Consider the following 24226-nt stretch of genomic DNA (forward strand, 5'->3'; position numbering starts at 1 on the left):
GCGTGGCGAACCCAGCCTTCCACATCCGGGGGGTTCCCTTGCATGAAGGCCCAATGTTGGAGGTCCGGGTTGAGGCCCTCCCTGAAACACTGTACCAAAGTGGCCTCACTCCAGTCCAGAATTCGGCTGGCCAGTGACTGGAACTCACTTGCATACTGCGCCACCGACTTGGTCCCTTGGCGCAGTTGCATCAGGGAGGCTTTAGCCCGCTCTCCCAGAGTCGGGTCCTCAAAGCGGTTTCGGAGTGCTACCATAAACTCGTCCAGGGTTCGCAGCACCGGTGAGCGGAGTTCATACTGCAGCACCATCCAGGCGGCCGCCTCTCCTTGCAGTAAGGAAGCCACGTACTGCACCCGGGACTCCTCGGAGGTGAAGGTTCGGCCTTGTTCTCGCATAAAAATGTCCACTTGGACCATGAAAAAGGTCAACTGGTCCCCTGAACCGTCATACGTGACTTTCAGGTCCCGACGGGACGGGAGGCTAGGAGGCGCGGGAGGGGCTGCCGGTGCTCCGTCCGGGAGATTGCCGGCGGGCGGTTGCACTTTCAGCGCGTCCAGGGCCGCTGCCATCTCACCCATCACACGCTGCATGGTTTCCATCTGCTCCTGCATAGCTTGGCGATCCTCCTGCCACTGCTTGCGTTCTTCCTCCATCAGGGCCTCCTTGCGTGCCGGGTCCCCTTCGAGTCCCGTGCTGGGGAAGGCCAACCGGCGATCCTTCGCCGCGGTTCGGGAGAGAGACCAACCCTTGGGGGAGTCCAGCCAATTGTTGAAAAGTCCTCGGGGACGTCCGTCCCGGCCTTGGTCGGGGATGGGATCCCTAGGCTTCTTTGGCTTGGCACCCTCCTCCTTGGGGTCCGGTTTCTCCGGCACCACCGGTTCGTTCGGTGCATCGGGGGTAGTAGGGGTGTTTTCCTCGTCGCCTTGCATTCTGTCCCAAAAGGTACAGCAGCAGTCCGAGAGGCAATGACTTGCAGCTTAATGTGAGAGATCCCCTCTCTCTGAGTTTACTTCTCCAAATCAAATGTTCAGACGTTGATAAAGAAACAAAGGATTTATTGAAGACATCAGGAGATGAGACAGGCACAGGTAGAAAGCTGCAAGTGAGGGGCTATTCGGGTTTACAGAATATATTGACTCCAGGGCACTGGGGCACTGGGGTTCACACTTATTGTTATGGGAAGTTACAAGCTTGGCATAATACAAAACATCAGACGAGTCCCAGGAAGTCTGGTGAAGCTATCACACTTCCAAGGCCGCACCGGCCTGAGGGAGTACTGACAGGAAGAACAGCGGGGGGGAAGATACTAGGGGCAATCAGGCCTGGCGCCTGAGACCAGAAGGTGTGAACTGCTTTTACGAGTTCACTGATAACAAAGCAAAAGCAGGTGATGGAAAGCAGAGACACATAGACAGAGACCCTCACAGGATTGTTGTATTATTATTGTTTTTGCATTTAATGGCTTACAAGCAGATCTTCAAAAACTACCTCACTGTGGTGATAAAGATGATGCGATCACACCCTCTGTCAGAGGGCCAAATCAGACACGTGTTGGGAATTCCGTGTTTGGTCATCGTCGTGATTTTTTAAAACATAATTAGGAGGTACCTTGGAGCCTAATTTGGATTGGGAGTTTGGAAGAAAGGTCCTGAAACTCCCCACTACAACCATGACAATTTCCCCAACCAATCTTCCTAATAAGCCCACTGTTTACCTCACCAGGGAAACTTAACACGGACATCTGTCATGGGTCTGAGAAGGTCCTGCAGGGGCTTGTCTAGGATGGACGTCCCCTCCTAGCCGCACACCTCCTCCTTCCTGCTTGCCCCCTTCGGCCCTGGAGCAGGCGAGGACCTCAATTAGCTGACACCGCTCTGATCTGGGGGTTCACCAAGGAAGGCCCAGACTTGAGTGCTCCCCTTCACCTTTCCAAACAGCCTCCCTCCACTGGTGAGAGCATTGCCAAGGGAACGGCCAAGCTTGAGGCGTGCAAACCCAGGCAGATTAAAACAAACTCTTATTGAACAACATGGGTAGTAACCAAACAGATGGGGGTGGGCAGAGGCACTTGGGAGCAAAAGCTTTAAGGGGATACGTTTTAATTGACAAGGCAAAGTTAATGCAAGTACGAGCTGGCAAGAAAATAAGCTTCCTACCATTACTGCCTACCGTACCTGGTCCTTCCCAGGTCCAATCCACCCACCTTGAGTAGGGTTGCCATTCTCCAGGTGGTGGTTGGAGATCTGGAATTATAATTGGTCTCCACATTACAGAGGTCAGTTCCCCTGGAGAAAATGGCTGCTTTGGAAGGTGGACTCTATGGTATTATACACCACTGAGGTCCTGCCCTGGGCTCCATCCCCCCAAATCTCCCGGAATTTCCCAGACCAGGTAACCCGGGGTGAGGGATCCTCTCCTACTGGCAATAACCTCTCTGCTACTCAGCTCCTGGGAGGCGAACGCCTTCCCCCTTTGGGGGGGGGGCTATTGTTCCTCTCATATTTTGAGGCTGTTGTATTTTGGTCACGTCATGAGACGACAAGAGTCACTGGAAAAGACAGTCATGCTAGGAAAAGTTGAGGGCAGCAGGAAAAGAGGAAGACCCAACAAGAGATGGATTGACTCAATAAAGGAAGCCACGGCCTTCAATTTGCAGGATCTGAGCAGGGCTGTCAAAGACAGGACATTTTGGAGGACTTTCATTCATAGGGTCGCCATGAGTCGGAAGCGACTTGACGGCACTTAACACACACACATTGTTCCTCTCAAGTCCCAGCCTCCTTGGTGGTGATTAGTCTTCCCATTCTCTCCAATTTCACCCCAACGTAATCACAAAGCTTGGAGGATGCCTGGGAAATGTAGGCCTCGAGGAAAAATCCCAGCAAGGCCCCAGTGGGCAAGAGACTCTCTTGAAGCCTGTATGCTCCTCAGTCTCCACCTTAGTCCCAGGATCTTGACAACATCGTTAACATAACTTGAGGGGGCTTAAGCATCTTTGTGCTCCATGTCTCATTTGGGTTGCCCCCTCTGGGTTGGGAAATACCTGGATATTTTGAGGGTGGAGCCTGAGGAGAAGGGGGGGTTGGGGAGAGAAGAGATCTCATCAGGGCATCATGCCGTAGAGTCCATCCTCCAAAGCAGCCCTTTTCTGCAGAGGGACTGATCTCTGTCGTCCGGAGATCAATTGTGATATCGGGAAATTTCCAGGCCCCACCTGGAGGTTTAGCAACCCTGCTCATCTCCAGTCTCTACCGGGGGGGGGGGGCTTGTACTAGGGTTACCAAGCTCCAGGTACTAGCTGAAGATCTCCTATTACAACTGATCTCCAGCCGATAGAGATCAGTTCCCCTGGAGAAAATGCCTGCTTTGGCAATTGGACTCTAAGGCTCCATCCCAAAAACCTCCCACCAGTGGCAAAGAGGGACCTGCAACCCTACCTTGTACACTTTTGAATGATCTCTAAATATTTGCTAGAAGCCCCAAACTTGGAGCACCCAGCACACACACACCTGTGTTGTCTATGTGGAAGCAAAACCTTTTGTGATGAAACCGTTTTGATCGCTCAGCCCTGATGTGATGGAACTTCAGGACAAAGTGGCCATATGGGAGAAAGCTCTGGCCGTGGGGGACAGACCTGGTCCCAACCAAGCTCCATGATGGGTGAACAGAATGTGTTGAATCTTGAGAAGAAGCTTTGCTGCTTCTGCGTTCATTTCTGATCTGGCTCTGTCACTCATTTTGGGCCTGTTAACAGTATTCCTACATAACGCTTCTCATATGTGACCCACTTTCAGACTGCGCATAACAATGGTCTACACGCTCTAAGGAGTTGCGGTAAATCAACTTTCTGAACTCAATAAAGGGACCTGCCTGTGTGAGTCTGCCGCTGAAGAAAACTTCAAAGGAAGCTCCAGCTGTCTACTGGTGCACCTATTTTATCCAATTTCCTTTTTTGACTGTCATCCAAACTGGAATTCGGTAAATGGCTACAGAATTCAGCCTCCTCTGGAGATCGGCTTTCAAAGAAAACAAGCTGCTTAGCCCTTCAGGCCTTCTTCACACAGCAAGGCTTATAGTTGCACGCACAAAAGCATGAGGTGCGAATAGATCGTTCTTATTAAATCACCTGTTATCGCATGTGTATGATTAATGGAGTCATGGTTGGTTGAGGTTTCCTGTTTTGAACATACATAGCAATAAAAACTGGGTTTCCCCACAATGGATAAAATGGTGGGCTCCGGAAGGGTTTAAGCAAGGCAGGTGTGGGTGCCGTTGAGGTTTTCTGCAGGGGCACAACGCCTCTCTTCTGAAAATCCAGGAGACACACACAGCACAGCCTCTTTTTCTCTCTAGCAGAAAAGCAGCCACAAAATTATCAAATACAACCCCATTTATGGCTTGCTCTATAAAACTGTCCCAGTTTTTTTTTTTTTTTTTAACAAGTTGCCTTCTGCCTCATACATCCCAAGAATGTAATTTTGAAACTGGATTTGGGTCAGAATGTTTGCGGGAGGGAGTGTAATAATGAGGCTCAGAGGCTATTATTTCTTGAAGTTTTGACTGCCACTTAACTGCTGATAAAATAGCTTGAATTGGAGGGGGGGCCCTCTTGGAAACCATCCCAGCTCTGAGTTATTCATTACCCCTCAACCCACTCTACAAAAGGCGAATGGCAGCTTAGGTTTCATAACACATCTGCAAAATATAGATGTTCTGTAATTCTCCAGTACATTATTTGTAATGGCAAGCAAGAATGTTGGGCATACCAACTTCTTCATCATTCAAATGAATAGTGTATTATTTGTTTTATAGGAACCTTAAAAACTGCCTTTTATAGAATCAGATCATTTGTCCACCAAGCTGAATATTGTCTGCTGTGACTTGTAACATTTCTCAGGCAGAGAAGGATCAGGTGATCAAATGGAATGAGGGTGTAATGTACCATTTATGAACACATGAAGCTGCCTTATACAGAATCAGACCCCTTGATCCATTAAAGTCAGTATTGTCTACAAAGGCTCTTCAGGGTCTCAGACTGAGGTCTTTCACATCACCTACTTGCCTAGTCCCTTTAACTGGAGATGGTGGTGATTGAACCTGGGACCTTCTGCATGTTGAGCAGATGCTCTACAAACTGAGCCACAGCTTCCCACAAACAAAAATCACTCCGCGAGAAGAAAATTAGAACTTAATTTTTTTTTGCTAGCCTTTGCCTGTTCTATTGGCTTTCTATTTGTGGATAATTCTTAAGAAGAAGAAGAGTTTATTTATATATGCCGATTTTCTCTACCTTTTAAGGAGAATTAAACCGGTTTACAATCTCCTTCTGTTCTTCTCCCCATAACAGACACCTTGTGAGGTAGGTGAGGCTGAGAGAGCTTGAAGAGAACTGTGACTGGCCCAAGGTCACCCAGCTGGCTTCATGTGTAGGAGTGGGGAAACCAACCCGGTTCACCAGATTAGAGTCCACCACTCATGTGGAGGAGTGGGGATTCAAACCCGGTTCTCCAGATTAGAGTCCACCACTCCTAACCATTACACCACGCTGGCTCTTAATGTAGAGGAGGGTGGAAAAACATGATACCTGAATCTCTACCTTGAAGTCTGATGTGGTCTAGGCCACTCTGCCACTGTAGCAGTCAGTGTGGGAGACAGTGTGGTGTAGTGGTTAGATTGCCAGATGAGGATCTTTGAGACCCAGGTTCAAAACCCCACTCTTGCCATGGAAGCTTGCTGGGTGGCCTCGGACCAGCCGCACTCTCTCAGCCTAACAGACCTCAGGATTGTTAAGAGGATAAAATGCAGGAGAGGAGAGCTATATAAGCCACTCTGGGTCTCCATTGAAAAAAAATAGCCTACTTCCCCCTCATTCTGGTTCAAGTTTAGCCTAGGACTCGATTCCTCCCTCCACCATGTGTATACGAGTGGTGAACAAATTCTGAAAACAGGAAGCTATTAGTTTAGCATCTCTTTGATGTGCTAGTTTTTTTCTTGAAATTTTTTTAACGTGGGGAAGCACTTTGAAATGCAATTCTCCCCACCTGCAAACTGAATTGATACTGTGGTTTTTACTGTGTCAGGAGTCTTCTTCCTTGTTCCAATGTATGAGTAAACTAGTAAGCCTTACTCCAGCCCTGTGAGGCTAAGCCAGTATCACTTGCCCCATATTGCACTTAATGGCTGTGAGAGAACAATGGTTTTCCTAAGGCCACCCAGTGAGTTTCAGGGGCAACTTTTCTCATGTTCTTATATTCTATGCCTACACCAGATTCCAAGACTAAAATGTGTCTTGGAACCGAACGGTTTCCTAGATTGGTATCGTAATGCCTAGATGTGATGTTCTCTTTTGCAAGTCTTGCTTCAGATCTCCCCAGCTTCAGAGGTGGTAGCGATAGCCATGAAGGGAGCATATGAATCTGCCTTATACTGAACCAGACCTTGTCTACTCTGTATTGAAGGGAGCATGTGAATCTGCCTTATACTGAACCAGACCCTGTATTGTCAACTCGAGTGGCTGCAGAACTCCAGGGTCTCAGACTTTCACACCACCTGATCCTTAACTGATAGGATTGCCAGCTCCAGTTGGGAAATACCTGGAGATTTTGGGATTGGAGCCTGAGGAGGGTGGGGTTTGGGGAGGGGAGGGACTTCAATGCCACAGAGTCCAATTGCCAAAACGGCCATTTTCTCCAGTTGAACTGATCTTTATCGGCTGGAGGTCAGTTGTAATAGCAGGAGCTCTCCAGCCATCACCTGGAGATTGGCAGCCCTATTAACTGAAGATGCTAGGGCTTAAACCTAGAACCTTCTGCATCCAAAGCAGATGCTCTTCAGCTCAGCCATGGGCCCTCGATTAAGGATAGAGCCTTAGTAGTAGCATCCCCTTTTTGGAATATGCTTCCCTTCTCTCTTTGCCTGGTTTCTAGTAAATTCAAGCATACAAGGATTCACTGGTCACTCTACCTTCCCTGTGAGGAGGGCCAAGCAGACCCAGATGAGTGTTCTAGCAGCCCTCATAAGCTGCAGGTTCCTGTGGCCGGCAAGAACAGCTAGGCACGAGGTCAAGAAGGACAATGGCCACCTGCTTCCCCCCAGTCTTCCCCATCTACTCCCGTTCTCCAGGCTGAATGTCCCTGAATGCGTAGCATGAAGTGAATGTCACGCCAATCCCCATATGAGAAATAATTCAGTGCCTTTCAGCCGCTCTCAGGAAAGGCTGCGCTGCTCAGACGATGAATTCATTTCAAACTGCAGAGAGAACCAAGGTGACGGAGAACACCCCGAAGGGGCAAGGCAGGAAAGCTACAGCGCTCGAGAGTAAGGTCGGTGTTAGCTGAATTGCAAAACAAGCCGAGACTGAAACCTCATTACTCTGTCTAGCTCTTCTAGAGCAACTGCACATCCTCCAAGAGAATAGGCAGCAGCTGCTAGGGAAGGCATATTCATCACCACGGAGGCACAGCCCTGATCACTTTTTCCCTTGGTAGTTACCTCACATGGGTGCCTTCCATAAAGAGCCAGCTCAGCACCCTTGAAGAAGAAGAAGAGTTTGTTTTTATATACCTCTTTTCTCTACCTTTTAAGAAGAATCAAACCGGCTAACAACTGCCTTCCCTTCCTCTCCCCGCAACAGACATCCTGTGAGGTAGGTGGGGCTGAGAGAGCTCTAAGAGAGCTGTGACTAGCCCAAGGTCACCCAGCAGGCTTCATGTGGAGGAGCAGGGAAACCAACCCGGTTCACCAGATTAGAGTCTGCCTCTCACGTGGAGGAGTGAGGAATCAAACTCGGTTCTCCAGATCAGAGTCCACCGCTCTTAACCACGACCACCATGCAGTCCCCCTTGCTCCTCTGCTGTCCCTCCATCTGCAGTATTCTGAGAGCCAGCATGGTGTAGTGGTTAAGAACGGTGGTTTGGAGTGGTGGACTCTGGTCTGGAGAACCGGGTTTGATTCCCCACTCCTCTACATGAGCGGCGGAGGATAATCTGGTGAACTGGATTTGTTTCCCCACTCCTAGACACGAAGCCAGCTGGGTGACCTTGGGCTAGTCACACTCTCTCAGCCTCACCTACCTCACAGGGTGTCTGTTGTGGGGAGGGGAAGGGAAGGTGATTGTAAGCTGGTTTGATTCTTCCTTAAGCGGTAGAGAAAGTCGGCATATAAAAACAAACTCTTCTTCTTTAGAGAATGGTGGTCCACAGTTTGAGCCCCCTAGGCTCTTTCCCCCTCGATCTATGCTCAGCATTCCTGCCCAGAACCAATATCCCCCCTTGAGGGCTTTTTATACTCCTGGGAGCTGGGCATCATGACATCAGCGCATTTTGTCTTCACGGACATCACTTCCAGCTTTCGGCAGTCCTCTCGGCAGTGGAGTTGCCAAGCCCAGGATGAGTTTTGGGCGGCGGGGCTCAATTTCCTGTCACATTGGTGCTGGAAAGTGCTGTCGAGTTGCAGCTGATTTGTGGCGACCCCATAGGGCTTTCAAGGCAACAGACAGTTCATTCATTTGTTTGTTTACTTTATTTATATCCCACCTTTCTCCCCAATGAGGATGCAAAGCAGCTTACGTCGTTCTCCTCCATTTTAGCCTCACAACAACCCTGTGAGGTAGGTTATGGTGAGAGTATGTGACTGGCCCCAGGTCATTTGCCACTGCCTGCCTCTGCGCAGCAAACCTGGACTTCCTTGGTGGTCTCCCATCCAAGTACTAACCAGGACCAACCCTGCTTAGTTTCCAGGGCCTGATGACATGGGGCTAGATTGGGCCATCACGTGCCTTTTGCATGTCTATGAATCTTTTGTTTGCTACCTTTTAATATGTCATGGAAACATCTCATTTCCCCACCTCTTCCAATAAACGGCTTTTACTTTTTGACCGTAAACCTATGTTTTGTGGATTAATAATCCACCTACCCCTGTGAAGGCGTCTCCTAGTGATGCTATCAAAGCTCGTTCCCCATTAATATTGAGGTTTCTTTTAAAGAATGAAATAACGGTTGCCTATAAAGAACCAGCTGGTGGTAGCTTATGGGTTTGTTATAGTCTTTTAGTCAAGGAGCAACACCCTGTCTGGGAGGGAAGGGATTTGGGCCGGAAAGCACTCTGCACATTCTCAGTGGGCTGCCCCAATCTCTTTTTAATTTTTTATTTCTGTTATGGCACTCACTGGGTGCCTAGAGGCCTAAATGTGCCCTTGCGTGTTGGAGACTCAAAACAGAACACATCAGGCTATGCAATGAACCATGTTCTCTACCCTCTCCCTGCAATTCTGCTGCAGATTTGCTTGAACAAAATTTTAAGCCTTTCCAGAATTCAATAGGAGCTTTAGTCTTTATTAAAGAGCATCACTAGTGTTGACAGATATTTTAATTAGCTTCAAGCAGGTCGGTTGCCTGAAAGATGCTTAGTTGCTTGATGTCTCTTTGCAGCTCTCTGCGGTGGATGTGTACCCTGTATAGAGCTGAGGTGGGGGGGGGGGTAGAGAAATGAGAAACAGAACGAACAGATGCCAAAAAACATACTGTGGGAAACAGTACGAAGTACATAGCTCACAGGCATCACTTGAGAGGCTAGTAAGAATCCTTTTAAGGAAGTGTGAATTGTCCTGGATATCTGGGTCAGTCATGGATGCTCGGACAGGCTTGAATTTCAGGCAACATGCCTTTGAATTTCCAATTTTAAGTGCCTTTAAAGGAGGCAAGTCCATCAGCCTGGAGAGAATGGAAAATGGGATACGTGTGATCCCTCGGAATGAACATTACATGCCGCTTTTGACGTAGGCGTTTTGATTGTTTTTCACTGGAAATAAGCGTAGTTAGAAATGCCACTGGTGGGGGGGGAGTTCCCCCCCCCCCAAAAAAAGAAGGCTATTTGGCTACTGAAGGCTATTAGGAATACTTACTATTCACAAAAGCTGTAGAAAGAGTGAAAGACTCGGATCTGCTGGTCTAAGTTTAAATCCTCGTAAACCTCACTGGGTGACTTTGGGCAAATCACAATCTCTCAGCCTAACCTACCTCACAGGGTTGTTGTGAAGATCAGATGGTTCTGCTCTGAGCTCTTTAAAAGAAGAGCAGGATACTGATGTAATTAATTACATGTTCTGAAAGAACTGTATGATGATTGTCTCAATTACATAAACATTTTTCTAGACCCCAAATCTCACCAATTTAATAATGTGGTTATGCTAGACCAGGGCTTCCTAACTTTGGTCAAGTCCTGTCTCTCCCCCCTCCCCATAGCTAAGGACCTCAGCATCTGATCACTTCCCACAATGACATTAGAAAGAACTCACCAGGTATCTTGAGATGGACATAAGATGCTACCTTTTACCAAATCAGACCATCAGCCCCTCTACCTCCGCATTGCCTGATTTGACTGGCAGCAGCTCTCCAGGGTCTAGGGTTGCCAGGTCCCTCTTTGCCACCAGCGGGAGGTTTTGGGGGTGGAGCCTAAGGAGGGCGGGGTTTGGGGAGGGAGTTCAATACCATAGAGTCCAATTGCCAAAGCAGCCATTTTCCCCAGGTGAACTGATCACTATTGGCTGGAGATCAGTTGTAATAGCAGGAGATCTCCAGCTATCACCTGGAGGTTGGCAACCCTACCAGGGTCTCAGGCAGAGAAAGGCCTTTCCCAGCACTGATTACCAGTGATTGCTGCATTGGAAATGCCTGGGGACTTCTATGTGTAAACCTTCTGCTGTACCATAGAGCTGCATGTATCTGTAGCTTCTCTTCTGTGCCAGTGGGATGTAAAGTGCCTTCAAGTCGCAGCCGACTTATGGTGACCCCTTCTGGGGTTTTCATGGCAAGAGACTAACAGAGGTGGTTTGCCAGTGCCTTCCTCTGCACAGCAACCCTGGTATTCCTTGGTGGTCTCCCATCCAAATACTAACCAGGGCTGACCCTGCTTAGCTTCTGAGATCTGACGAGATCAGGCTAGCCTGGGCCATCCAGGTCAGGGCAACAATACTATAGCACCATGGATAAGCAATCTTTGCCATCATCCCTGTGGCAAGAGGGAAGAGAGGAACTGCATAAGACCATTGCATGCTTTTAAAGGCCCCTTTGGAAGGGCGCCAGTGGATCCAGAGGTTCCAAAAGAGATGATCTGCACCCTGTATAAATCATTCAAACAGTTTACTGCATTGAATTTTGTTCTAGGATCCAATCGAGCGTCAGTTCAAACATTCAGCAGAGCATGTGGAACAATTAGATATACAAGCTGGAGTGACGTATTTGAATTTATTCCCCCATTTCAAAGTCTCACAAACATTAGGCAGAAGACTAGCCTATACGGCTGCTGCTCTATAATGCGCTTTGCTTAACATGCGCAGGAGGATCTTCACATGGGTGCAGAGTCAAACATGTGATTCCTCCGCATGCATTCTGTAGCCATTCATTCTCAGGAAGTGTATGTCCTACATGTCCTTGTAAAGTATTGGCACGTGTGCAAAGTCACTGGTTGTGTAAAAGTTCAGCTGTCCTTGGAGATTGTCCACATGGCAATTTCTGAGTTGAGGCTATCAAACTTTGGTCACATTATGAGAAGACAAGAGTCACTGGAACAGACAATCATGCTAGGAAAAGTTAAAGGCAGCAGGAAAAAAGGAAGACCCAATAAGAGATGGATTGACTCCACAGCCCTCAATTTGCAAGACCTGAGCAAGGCTGTTAAAGATAGGCTGTTTTGGAGGATATTGATTCATGAGTCGGAAGCGAATTGACAGCACTTAACACACACACGGAACAATTATGTTACTGTGCTGTTAAGCATACTTTTTTTTCTGCTCTGGTATGTATATGCTGGTTTGTGTGGCTGCCGTTAGCAGTATGCTCTAGGCTAGGTCATTAACACTCAGCATGTGGCTGGACAACCCAGGGAAACTGAACACCTTCCAAGCAGCACATGTGCTTGAAAATACAGAAGATAAACAGCTGCATCATTCAGCTGCAGGGCAGGAACTGACTGGTTTGTGCATCTGCACTAAATAGCCTTGGAAAGCAGACCAGTTTTCCCCTCCTAGCCTACAAGCTAAGCTGAGGATAAGCCCTGGGCACAGCGGATGACCCGTCTCAGCTGTGTAAGTGAGGAATGATTTAATGATCCTTGGAGGATGTCATTCATGACAGCATTTGTCAAACTTCAGCTCTTATTCATGGTTTCATATGGGTAACACCAAGTGATGCCTAGCAAAGTCTCCTTGACCTTTCCTTATATAACTAAAAAAAAATCAAACCCAGCTGCCTTTGGGGGATCGCCCAGTCGTCTTCATGTCTTATAGCTTTTGTTCTTGGTCTAAGGCATTTGACATTTTCTTTGTGTAAGGTATTTTGTGCTTAGTCCTAAAAAATAATCTAGTTAGTGATGAGTTGCTGATAGGGGGTGTGTGGAGAGAGAGAACTCACGGTGGTAGTGGGGGGGGATGCATTCAGAGGCACCTTTGCAGTGACTGCTAAACCTGCTCTTTTCCCTGCCAAAACTGATGGGAAGGGAAGGAATGGAAAGTCCCAGTCCCCTCCCCACCTTTGCTTCTCCACTCCCCCAACCTCCCATCTACAGGGGGAGGGGGCTGAGCAGAAAAACAGCCTGAAAGGAAAGGTCAAGCTCTTCTTGAGGGAAGGGACTGTGGCTCAGTGGAAGAGCCTTTGCTTTGCTTGCAGAAATTCCCAGGTTCAGTCCTAAGAACATAAGAAAAGCCCTGCTGGATCAGACCAAGGCCCATCAAGTCCAGAAGTCTGTTAACACAGTGGCCAACCAGGTGCCTCTAGGAAGCCCACAAACAAGACGGCTGCAGCAGCACCTTCCTGCCTGGGTTCCACAGCACCTAAGATAATAGGCCTGCTCCTCTGATCCTGGAGAGAATTGGTATGCACCATGACTAGTATTCATTTTGACTGGTAGCCATGAATAGCCCTCTCCTCCATGAACATGTCCACTCCCCTCTTAAAGCCTTCCAAGTTGGCAACCATCACCACATCCTGGGGCAGTGAGTTCCGCAATTTAACTATGCATTGTGTGAAGTCCTCAGCACCTCCTGTGGTATTATTTACTGTGATATATGTATATAATGGTATAGTCTGCTCCTCCCCCATTATCTGTTGGAGTTAGTAAGGTCCCAGAGGGATGGGTTTTTGTTACCAGTTTCTAGTTTAGTTGATGTTGCTGTGAACTATAGCTGGGGCCTGTTGGAGTTGATGTTATACAAATAAAAGCTGTTTGATGGACCCAAACGTGAGTACTCTTGCCTGATGCTGTATGACTTAAAAGGGGATCATTACACCTCCAGTTTTAAAAAAAGGACCAGTGATGTGATGTGAAAGACCTCTGCCTGTGGAGAGCTCATGCCAGTCTAAGTAGGTAATACTGACCTTGATGGAGCAATGGTCTGATTCAGTATAAGAAAGGTTAATGTGTATTCAAAGCTAGAATCTACCTCTTCCTCCCACCCAACCCCAACCTGGCAACCGTCTGTTCAAGATTGTAGCCCCCGCTACAAAAAAAAAAAAAAAATACCAGAGCAAAAAAGTGAGATGCAACTTTGCACAGTGGGTAGTTTAGTCCACAGCACCTAATATATTCGGCATGCTCCTCTGATCCTGGAGAGAATAGGTATGCACCATGACTAGTATCCATTGTTACTAGTAGCCATGAATAGCCCTGTCCTCCATGAACATGTCCACTCCCCTCTTAAAGCCTTCCAAGTTGGCAGCCATCACCACATCCCGGGGCAGGGAGTTCCACAATTTAACTGTGCGTTGTGTGAAGCCCTCAGCACCTCCCGTTTTAAAAAAGGGACCGGTGATGTGATGTGAAAGACCTCTGCCTGTGGAGGGCCAATGCCAGTCTAAGTAGGCAATACTGACCTTAATGGCAATACTGACCTTAATGGAGCGATGGTCTGATTCAGTATAAGCAAGGTCCATGTATATTCAAAGCTAGAATCTACCTCTTCCTGCCCCGAAGAGGGACCTGGCAACCCTACTCCTAGGAAAAAGTGCTTTAGGACTGCAGTGTGTGTGTGTGTGTGTGTGTGTGTGTGTGAGAGAGAGAGAGAGAGAGAGAGAGAGAGAGAGAGAGAGAGAGAGAGAGACAGACTCAGATGCAACTCTGCAAATGCAACCAAATTGTGCAGCTTCCAGTACGAGGATCGTCCAGTGACATTTTTGTGACCTTTCGCAGCACAGGACAATTTATCATCTTAGTAGGGGTTCTTATGTTACCACAGCGGTATGGGAACCACAGCAGTATACACAAACAACCTTCAAGGACAGAGTTAAGAAAATAAGAAATGCTTCATATCTTCTTTATTAAAATGGCAGCAGCAGTGAATGAAAAAAAAGTTTTCCACATTTCTTTCCGCCAAGGAGAGATCTGACTACAGAAAGCCGATTCAACAATGTACGTTGTAGAAGAGTGGTTAGGATCAAAGAGGCATTCTGGGTAAATTAATGTCGACATTTGCTGTAGACATCGTGGTTCCATGTCAAGTGCATGCACGGGTTAGGAAATGCCATGCTTTCTAGATACATTGTTGTAGAATAATTTACATCATCCGAGATCCATTTGGCTATTTAGGTGAGCAAATCCAGGAAGTATTTTAGAGTAAAAAAAAAAATCACATTACAGATTTTGCACACAAAGCCAAAGACACAGGGCACACATAGGAGCAGCAGGCTTCACATTATTTCCCAAACACACATCCTTCAGTGATGCCATGAAGTGGGTGAGTCTCTCAGTCCTGGTAAGACTTCACCAGAAGCCACATGAGAAGCACCGTGATCAGCACTATCATGAAGTTGAGGAAAAGCTCTTGCGTGGATCGATCCATGGCCAGGAATGGACAATGGAAGAACGGAGGCCAGCGGAGGGAAGTGGAAGAGGAGTCTCTCGTTTCAGGTTGTCCTTGAGATCAACCTTGTCCTCTCCTAAAGAAAAAGGAAAACCCAACAGAACTAGAGTTGTGGGAAGATTGGAAGCCTACCCCAAGAGTTATTTATACTGTTATAAGTAAATGTTATTTCTATTGCTAACTGTTAGAACATGCAGGGGATATAAAAGGGCAAGAGGTATCTCTGACAGCTTATCACCTTCTTCAGTTTCTACTGCACAAAAAGGGTATGTTCCCCGTGACATCCCCACCCACAAATATATCCCTCATGTCATGCAGTCCTGGGAATCCAAATTGGATTTGCAATCATTTTTCTTTAAAAAGGGGAAGGGGGTAAAAAAATATGACTTTTGAAAAGTGTATGTCATTGAAAACTTTAGAAAAAAATTGTAATGATTAACATTATGGTATTTATCCGTTATTCTTCAAGGGAAACTTTCTCTCAAATATGTTGTGATGTTCCCTTGTAGCTGTTTCAGTTGTGTGTGTTCAATGAGCTTTACAGTCGAGTCACCCAATAACAACATTTGATCGGGCTTAATCTAATCTTTGTGGCAGTTTGGAAGTATGAGAGAAGTTGGCCTCTTCAGAAAGAGGGTTCCTCATTACTTGGGAGGATGTTGTGCTCTCAGTTTAACTGCAGGTGCGTCGACAGTAGGAGTTTTGTTGCTTACATGTGACAGGTCTCACATGGCACTGGTAACATTTCAAACAGGCAATCAAATTGAGCAGACAGATGGTGAGTCTACATCTCATGCCAGCACTACAACTCCCTGGAGTCCGGGGGTAGTGCTGGTCTATGAAGCAACTATGTATGCTTGCCATCGTATGTGGTAAATGTGAGGAATGAATTGATGTTTCTCCGTTGTCAAAGACTGCCAGAACAATGTAAGGATCCCAACATGTCGTAAAATCAACCACGTTTCCCAACGGTAACATAAGTGAGCTCCCAAAACAACCTTCTGTAAATGGAAATAGCCACATAGTATGGTAGCAGCTTTTTTTAAAAAAAAAAACCACTTATCTAGTAGCTCTAATTGCATGATGAGTTGGTAAACTATTGCCTCTGGTCATAAAATGTGGCAATCCTCCTCCTCCCTCAAATGAGGAGAACTGGAGAAGCGGGAGCTGTATGTCTATTCCACCCCACCCCTCAGTAATGTTAAGCCCTTCTTCAAACCAAATGTGGTTCCTGAAATCAGCCAGGGACTGAATAATCTGAGGACATCAGTTGCATCTGATCTGCCAAAAAAACAGTTCCATGATGACACACAGCCTGTAATATATGTTCATATTAATTTAGAAGTCCAACTAGACATGCTCCTGGGGAAGGTAGGTGGGGCTTGTGATGTAATTTCCTAAGATGGGTGCCTGGCTGAGCCTTGTGTAGTGTGACTCAAATAAAGTAGCTAGATTTGAATCCAGTAGCACCTTAGAGACCAACGTGGTTTTCGGGGTATAAACTTTCAAGAGTCAAAGTTTCCTTCATCAGATACCTGATGAGGAGAGCGTTGACTCTCGAAAGCTTATATCCCGAAAATCTTGTTGGTCTCTAAGGTGCTACTGGATTCAAATCTAGCTGTTCTACTGCAGGCCAACGTGGCTCCCCTCTGCAACCATCAAATAAAGTAGAGTTTATTCCTTGCTTTGCCAAATAGAATCTCTATTTTTGGGGCCAGTCACATACTCTCAGCCAAACCTACATCATAGGGTGAGGATAAAGCTAAGGAGAGGAGAATCATGTTGTTACCCACTTTGGATCCCTATTGGGGGGAAAGTGGGGTATAAATATCTTAATAAATAAATAAATAAAAACTGTCAATCAAGTGCTCTCCATGTTTGTGTGGGTGAATGTGAGCTAACCATCTATAAGGGTAAAGAAACTTTTTCATCCAACAATATTTTTTTCAACAACGTGGGAGCTGCTTAGAAAGGCTGAGGGAACAGGTCAGGGACAGAACTTGTACTTTAAGTTTCGGAGGGTAGCCGTGTTGGTCTTCAGTAGAACAGCTTGATTCAAGTCCAGTAGCACCATAGAGACCGACAAGATTTGGGGTGGGGGGATATGCTTTCAAGAGTCAAAACTGCTCTTGTCAGATACTTTAAATGTTCAGTACCTGGCACCATTCCTTAAAGTATCTCGGGTATCAGGACAGGGGTAGATGAGTCTGTGGAGATCTGCTACTAGTAGATATTACCAGACTAGGCAGACCAATGGCCTTGCTCTGTAGAAGGCAACTCCCTGCAGAAATAGAGACAGCAAACTCCCTGCCATATTAAATTCTGGGCTCTTTCCAAGTTCCTTGTGCTTATCTTTGCCAAAAGAAAACTGGAGGATCTCTTCCCTGCCTCCTTGCCCTGCTAGCATAGCAACCTATGCCAGCAAAGGAGCAAAATCTTGGAACTGCACAGATGTTCAGATTTCAGAACTTGAGTTGGGGGGGATAGGACAGCTACCAAAGTTCATCAGAAGAGTGCCAAATTATCACCTGAATGCCTGTATGTCCACCCCTCCCCATGTGCTGTTATATAGTTTTTAAAAGGTTCCATCTGTCAGTCAGCTTAAAGGTAAATATGTCCTCTGAAATAGTGGATGTGACAGTAAATTCCTTTTCTTTACTTTTTTGTGTCAACACTCTCATTTGTTTTTATATATTGAATGATTTACCTTTTCCCTTTTTTCCTTTTTGTATCCCCCAAAATATAAATAAAATTTTAAAAAAAACACTCTCATTTAGCACGTTTTTAAAAAAGACTTGCCTGTCTTAAGAGCTTTGTCCAAGGTTTTTAGAAACAGAGACAGCAAACATCTGATACACATGAAGAATTTTAATCAGTGCTGACTCGCCTGCATTAAATGTCATGTGCTAATTTGTATAGGTTAGAGAGTACACTGCTAATTATTGCAACAATTACACCTCGCTATTTTAATTTGGGCAGAGGCATAGAGAGACTGAAGGGACACAATTTAGACCATTTAAAAGGGATGCTCTTTCTTTCTCCCCTCCCTCCACACACATACATACATTTTTCTGATCATTTGTGATTGTTCTTTAAAAGTTCACTAGTTCCAAGTACAGAAATCGCATCAAATGAGCTGAGTTGGGTTTCTTCCTTTGCTTGCTTTCATGTTTTAATCTTACATATATCCAATATCGTACCTTTTAAACCTTGCTAAGAATCTTGTCCCCCATCACTGAAATCTCTTCCTCCAATGATCGTTGTCAAAGTCTGAAATGGTGCCCCTTGTAGGATTTTACAACAATTGGCATTAACCACAGTTTACAAGATTCCTGTTGGATTTTCTGTTTTTCTGAGGCTCTTTCAGGTCATACATATTTCCCACTGAAAGCCTTCACAATGTTCTTGAGCTAATTTTAGTTGAAGAAGGCAACATAACTGAGGCTCTGCAATTCCATGATGCTGCAGTTTATTTTATTACATTTCTACCCCGCTCTCCCCAACCCGAAGGTCAGGCTCAGAGCAGCTCCCAAAGGTCAGGCTCTGAGCTGCTTCCATAGTTCCCTATGGGTTGCACTATTATTTTCCAAAATGTTTTGAGCAGCAAATAACTTACTTGAATTGAACTCTGGTGATCTTTTTTTTTCACGCCTTCCTTTAATTTTTCAGGTCCCCCAGGTAAGGAACCTGAATATATGAGATCCAGGTAAGCCATAGACACAGTGACAGCCAGTCCTAGGTATCTTTCGTGTAAATACATTTCACTGAGATGAATGGGACTTGCTTCCAAATGTGTGCGCATTGCAGCTTGAGAATACTGATGCTACTATTATAACATTATTATATTAGTAGTGACAGTAGCATATAGTAATTCAATCCAACGGTATTGCTTCAACAATAGTAAGCATTTACTTTAGTCCAACTTTAACAATAATAGGTGTTTAAAGTCTGCTTTTTCTAAATGGTCAAAGCACTTTCTATACATTATCGTAGTGATTCTTAAAAACAACCCTGTAATGTATACAACTATATTATTGTCCTTCTTTCACTGATGGAAACGGTGACTTATGTAAGGCTACCAAGTAACATCATGAGTGAGCTGAGATTTGCTTCAAGGAGTTCCTACACTATCGTTATGCCTCTTCCATCTAAAAGAGAATCAGTGTGATGTGTATTGCATTCAGATCTAGGAACCATGAGTTCAAATCTCCCACTAACAGTCATGGATTTGATAAATAGCTCTCATCTAGTTGCTCACTTCCCGCCTCAGTTCCAGATCTGTAAAATGGGAATAATAGCAATCTGCCTCAGAAGGTTACAGAGAATAAGACCACTAAAATGAAGCACGTGGTCCAGTAAAGCTGACCATAGTTACGAAGCAGGAAAGCCTTGATGAAAGTGATAAATATACATTTGTGCATGTGTATGTATCTATTTGTGCTCAAGGTAGCAGCCAAAATGTGTTCTATAAACAATTAGCAATAGTGTCATATTAAAAAAGCAGGGAAAAGTCAACATTGCACATTGTTAGTACAAGAAGGCTCTAACTAGAAGTTTTGTTCATAAGCGCATTCAGTTAGAAAGACAGTATTTTTGCACAGCTACATGTTAGTTCTTCTTTCTCGCCCTCAGGAGACTCAACACTACAGAGCATCCAGCCGTCCTGGAAAGAGGACGATCTGGGCATATGAAATACATCTCCGGCTCTACCTGAACAGGACTGGTGGAGCTCAGGGCTTCCGGCTGTGGTACCCGAGGCCTTTTCAGCTTCTCCTCATCTCCCAGAGCCGTCTGGATTCCCAGATTTCTCTGCTGGGACTAAAGTACTCCGAGGAGGGGAGGGGTCAGGGAGTGCTTTGGCAACAAAAGCAATGACATCATCCATTGCATATTTAATGGGGGCAAGGACGAGGAGCAGAATTCAGGGCATTCTATTTATGCATGGGGGAGGATGGGGGGCGGGGAGCTAGGGTACTCTTCCTTCCCATATTACCTTTGGATTCCTTCCTCTGATTGCTTGTAAGAATGCCCACGGATTCTTGTCAGGGTAGGATCCTTCTGGGTTGTTTTGATTCTGCTTCAAAGCAGAGAGGCTCATCCCCCAAAGGAGAAGAGATATGGAAAGGGCCTGGAATGGTCTGTATTCTTCGGGATCAAGGCAAGGCTGTCCTCCGCCTTCATGGATTCCAGATTCTGCCCAGCTTACTTGACAAGCGCAGCCACCTGTCACTGCCTCGCGTCCTTATTATAGTTTCCTTCTTGGCTTCTCATGTTCCTATATGTTTAATCCAAGAGAGAACAGGAACAAAATGGCCTTTGTAGAGAGATGTGAACGGATTTCTGCTGTAATATGCACAGGATTTGAGCTACATTGATTCTGAACCAGCTGAATGGCTACACTGTCTCCCTCCCCCTGCAAACAGGTGACTCCTACAGCATGGGAAGTCCAAAGACGTAGGGTTGCCAGGTCCCTCTTTGCCACCGGCAGGAGGTTTTTGTGGTGGAGCCTGAGGAGGGTGGGGTTTGGGGAGGGGAGGGTCTTAAATGCCCTACAAAGACAGGAAAGAAAAAGTATAGGGACTGGAAGGGCATTTAGGTGGTGCCACTCTTCCAGAATCATAGCTCACACCATTGTGCAGAGTGCTGCAGCTTTCACGCTTTCTGTTGCATCTTCTGACATTACATCTTTTTTTGGCTCTCTCCAGGCAGACTTCCAACAGGGGTAGAGGCCAATGGCCAATCAACAGCTGTTGTAACCAGCGTGCATCTAGTTGCTCTGAGGAGGGGTTGCCTGCTCTGTCGTTCTAGTCTGACTCTTGCATCACCGCAGGCTGCTTAACAGTCAGTGGTCTGGCCATCATGTGACAGAGACAACTCTACCTGTGGTTCTGCAGTCTGTCAGTGCAGCTTTCAATGCCTGAGTTCACCAAGAGACTTGAAAACCTCATTCATCTGATGTGTACTGAGAACTCCCTTCTTGATGATATTCAACATAAGTGTGGATTGTTTCACAACTGGTGTGCCTCTTTTAACGGGGTTTGGGAGATATACCCATGCACTGCTCATAGCCAATCTCAACTGTTTTCAGCATGGGGCTGGCACTGGTACCAGAGTGTGAGGATCCACCCACAGCTGCACAGTTGTGCTCCATCTAGCAAAGGGGAGAGGCAGGCTTATCTGGGTTCAAAAACCCCAACTCACTGTTGGTGCATGATTAACCAGACAGGATATGTGAGAAGCACAAGAGAGTGAATAAGGGTTACTGGAAAGAACAGCTGCAGACAGTGGTCGCGAACCTCATGAAGGTGTCAAAGAGATGGCCACATGGGAAGGTGTTAAGCAAAAGGATTGGAGCCTGGAGCGGCCAATCAGCTTGATGGCCGTCCTAATTGGTTGATCATGCAAAGTCTGAGCTGTGGCTGGGACGCCTTTCAAGCTGTTGGCTAGTTACTGCCATCCTCATGCCTGTGCTGTTCTAGTACGATGCCTTTTCTCTGCAGTTTTCCATGCCCTGGTATACATGGCTGGATTCAATACCCTGGGCCAGTAGAGGATTTCAAAGGCCCCATGGTGTGTCTTTTCCTAGTATGCCCAGTTGGTTCTGTGGCTAGGGAAATGGTCTGCAGCATGTGAAATATGGGCTCTACTCCTGTCTCCTCCTAGTTTGCTCTTGATCAGCCTGTTATTGGCCAAAATATTATCTTAGTGTTTTAGCATTCCACTTGATGGGACTAAAATCCTGATTGCCTTTCCCCAGTGAGCTGGTGGGGAGGAGGGAGGATGCCTTCCATGAATATGCAGTTGTGAGTTTAGTTATTACTTCCTTATTCTCTGTGTCCCACTTGCTCCTCAGGGTACTCTCTTCCCCCAGCCCCCTAACATACCCCTCCCAAGATCTGAATCCTTGCCTAGGAGAGACTGTGGGCTTTCCATGAGGATTTCCTCTGCCCTGGGGATGTGTTTGGCTGATACGTCTGGGGTGACCATTCTTCCTTCTTTTGCCAGCGAAAGGGAGAAAGGGTTTGCAGAAGGGCATTCAGACTCCCATCTCTAGAACTTCCAAGAATGTGGTAAGTACTGGATACACCACAACCCTCCTCACAGCAAAGTGCTCTGTTATTTCCTTTGTTCCTTCCCTCAGTCTGCTTTCTGTGTGGCTGGGAGCAAGATGATGTCAGGGAGGTGTGCCGGCATCCTCACGCATTGGTTGGCTGGTTCACAGGGGCGTCACCAGCATGCCGGTCCATGCTAATTTGTGGATGTGTGCAATGTCGCTAGGGACTCCAATGCAGTTGCTATGCTCTCAGCTCCTTGGAGTGCGATCTTTTTTGTCATTTCTTTGCTCTACCGAGAGAACATACAATATCAACTAGCTGTGCTGGCAGGACAGCAGATTCAGCGATGCACCAGCACCCGGAGCTTTGGTTTGGCCTGCCTGACTCCTCATCTTAAACTAAAGGAGTCTTGTGGTAGCATAGACTTTTCTCAAAACTGATGGCCTCACACAGCATCGATTGGCTTTGCTTCTTGCTTCTGTGGCTGTGAAAGAGGACAGAGAGATGGAACCTGAGGCAGACCTATCCCCGGCTGCCCAAATTGGGTTGGCCTGAGACCTGAAGAGGCAAGCATGCAGTCAGGTAAGGAGTAGGGCTGAGGTGGAAGATATGGAGGAAGTAGTAGAAACATGCATAGATGTTGTGGAGAGAGAGGGAGACAATAGCACTGTGCAAGCAGGAGGGTGAAGAAGGGCTGGGAACCTGTTTTTTTGTGTGCGGACATGGATGAGAGAGGTGAAGGAAAAGGACTGGGTTGCTGGATGGGAAAGCAGAAAGGAGACCTTTAGTGGGAGCGAATCTCCATTTTTCCACCCAAACTGCTACCAAACATCAGTGAGTGGCCCCTTAAATAATGGTGCCTTAACAACATATCAAGTAACATAAATAAAAACAGGATGCAGAATTGCACATCTTTAAAATTCCCACGTTTGTGTGATTCTCAGTCCAACAGCTGGGTCTTTTTTAAAGCACTGAATCTTTTATTGGCTACTCATCCTTTCTCCAGGAGTTCAGGGGGGTAGGTTTATCCTACTTCAGATGACGCTGTAAGAAACTTTGGTCAGCCCAAGACCATTCAGTTGTGTCACTGGCTCACATTTGAACACAGATCTCCCAGTCCCACAGCCAGCACCCATTACATGGCCTCAAAAAGCCTCAAAAAGCATGGTCCTTGTTGGTCACCCACCCATCCCTGTCTTGCCCTGCCTGCCAAACGTCTGGTCGGCAGGATTCCATCTTTTCTAAAAGGTTTAAATATTGGCTTCTCCACATCTGCTCTGTTTGCATCAGATCCCATGAATTTGAGGGTTAATCATTTATTTATATCACGATGGGTAGTCTGTCAATAGCAGTAGAAAATAACAAGAGACCTGTAGCACCTTAAAGACTAATGAAATTTCTGGCAGGGTATGAGCTTTCGTGAGCCACAGCTCGCTTCTTCAGAAAGCTTATACCCTGCCAGAAATTGTGTTAGTCGTTAAGGTGCTACAGGACTCTAGCTCTTTTCTACTTATATCATGTTCATCCCACCTCTCCCACTGTTCCAGGTGGCTCACAGAATTTTAAATAGAAGAAACTATTTTAAAAGAAGTTAAACTAGCAGAGAAAATAAACAGTTGAAGAAACAATTGATGAATTCAACCAGCAAACGAATCAAATTTGTTAGCGAAGCAAATGATAATAAGGCAAGAACCTTAATAATAAGGCCAGAATCTCACATGCTAGACGCGAACCATTTAATTTTATTCCAGTTTGGCACTTTCTGCTGCGCAGAGCTCTGTTGAAATGGACATAAATTTGTTTCGGTGGCTGCAGCATTTCAATCTGGCTGCAGCTCCCAATGGACTCAGCACGCATGCAGTCGGATCCTCAAAATTCTACACACACACATACAAACATATATTTTACTGCAGAAAGATGAAAACGTTAAGGCAACATTTTGGCATTCAGCATTTTGGATTCCTGTCCTAAGCAATCAAAAGAGCCAGCTTGAATTTGTTATTGAACTTTGGCCATATTATGAGAAGACGGCACTTAACACACACACAAGATGTCACAGACTTCTCATGTAGAAAGGATTTCACTAATGTGGCAGAGTTTTGCTGCAAAGGCTCACAGGGTATTACCACTTGAACAGCCTCTGCGCCAGCTTGTCGTCTCAATGACGTTGCGGTTCTGATTGCAAAACCCTGGCTTTACATAGCAAGCTGTCAGGAATACCAACATAGCTTGTCTCCCTATCCAATGCCTCCCTGGTCTCGCCCACCTATTTACACAGTATCGAGTATACTTTAGGTCTTAGAGCTGATTTCTGAGTGCC

General features: G+C 46.2%; 1 protein-coding gene across 1 annotated transcript; it reads right to left on the reverse strand.

Moving 5' to 3' along the window:
- Positions 1 to 14471: 14471 nt before the first annotated feature.
- Positions 14472 to 19679, reverse strand: SLN (sarcolipin). The gene is made up of 2 exons (XM_056858599.1): positions 19562 to 19679; positions 14472 to 14927 (listed from the first exon to the last, which is right to left on the reverse strand). Exon 2 carries the CDS (start codon positions 14828 to 14830, stop codon positions 14735 to 14737), a length of 96 nt encoding a protein of 31 aa, XP_056714577.1. The 5' UTR covers positions 14831 to 14927; positions 19562 to 19679; the 3' UTR covers positions 14472 to 14734.
- Positions 19680 to 24226: the final 4547 nt, after the last annotated feature.

This window comes from Euleptes europaea, chromosome 12 (assembly GCF_029931775.1).
Source record: "Euleptes europaea isolate rEulEur1 chromosome 12, rEulEur1.hap1, whole genome shotgun sequence".
Classification (NCBI taxonomy): Eukaryota; Metazoa; Chordata; class Lepidosauria; order Squamata; family Sphaerodactylidae; genus Euleptes; species Euleptes europaea.

Bases quoted from the DNA above. Each gene is read 5' to 3' on its own strand.
- SLN (XM_056858599.1), bottom strand. From the start codon at position 14,830: ATGGATCGATCCACGCAAGAGCTTTTCCTCAACTTCATGATAGTGCTG.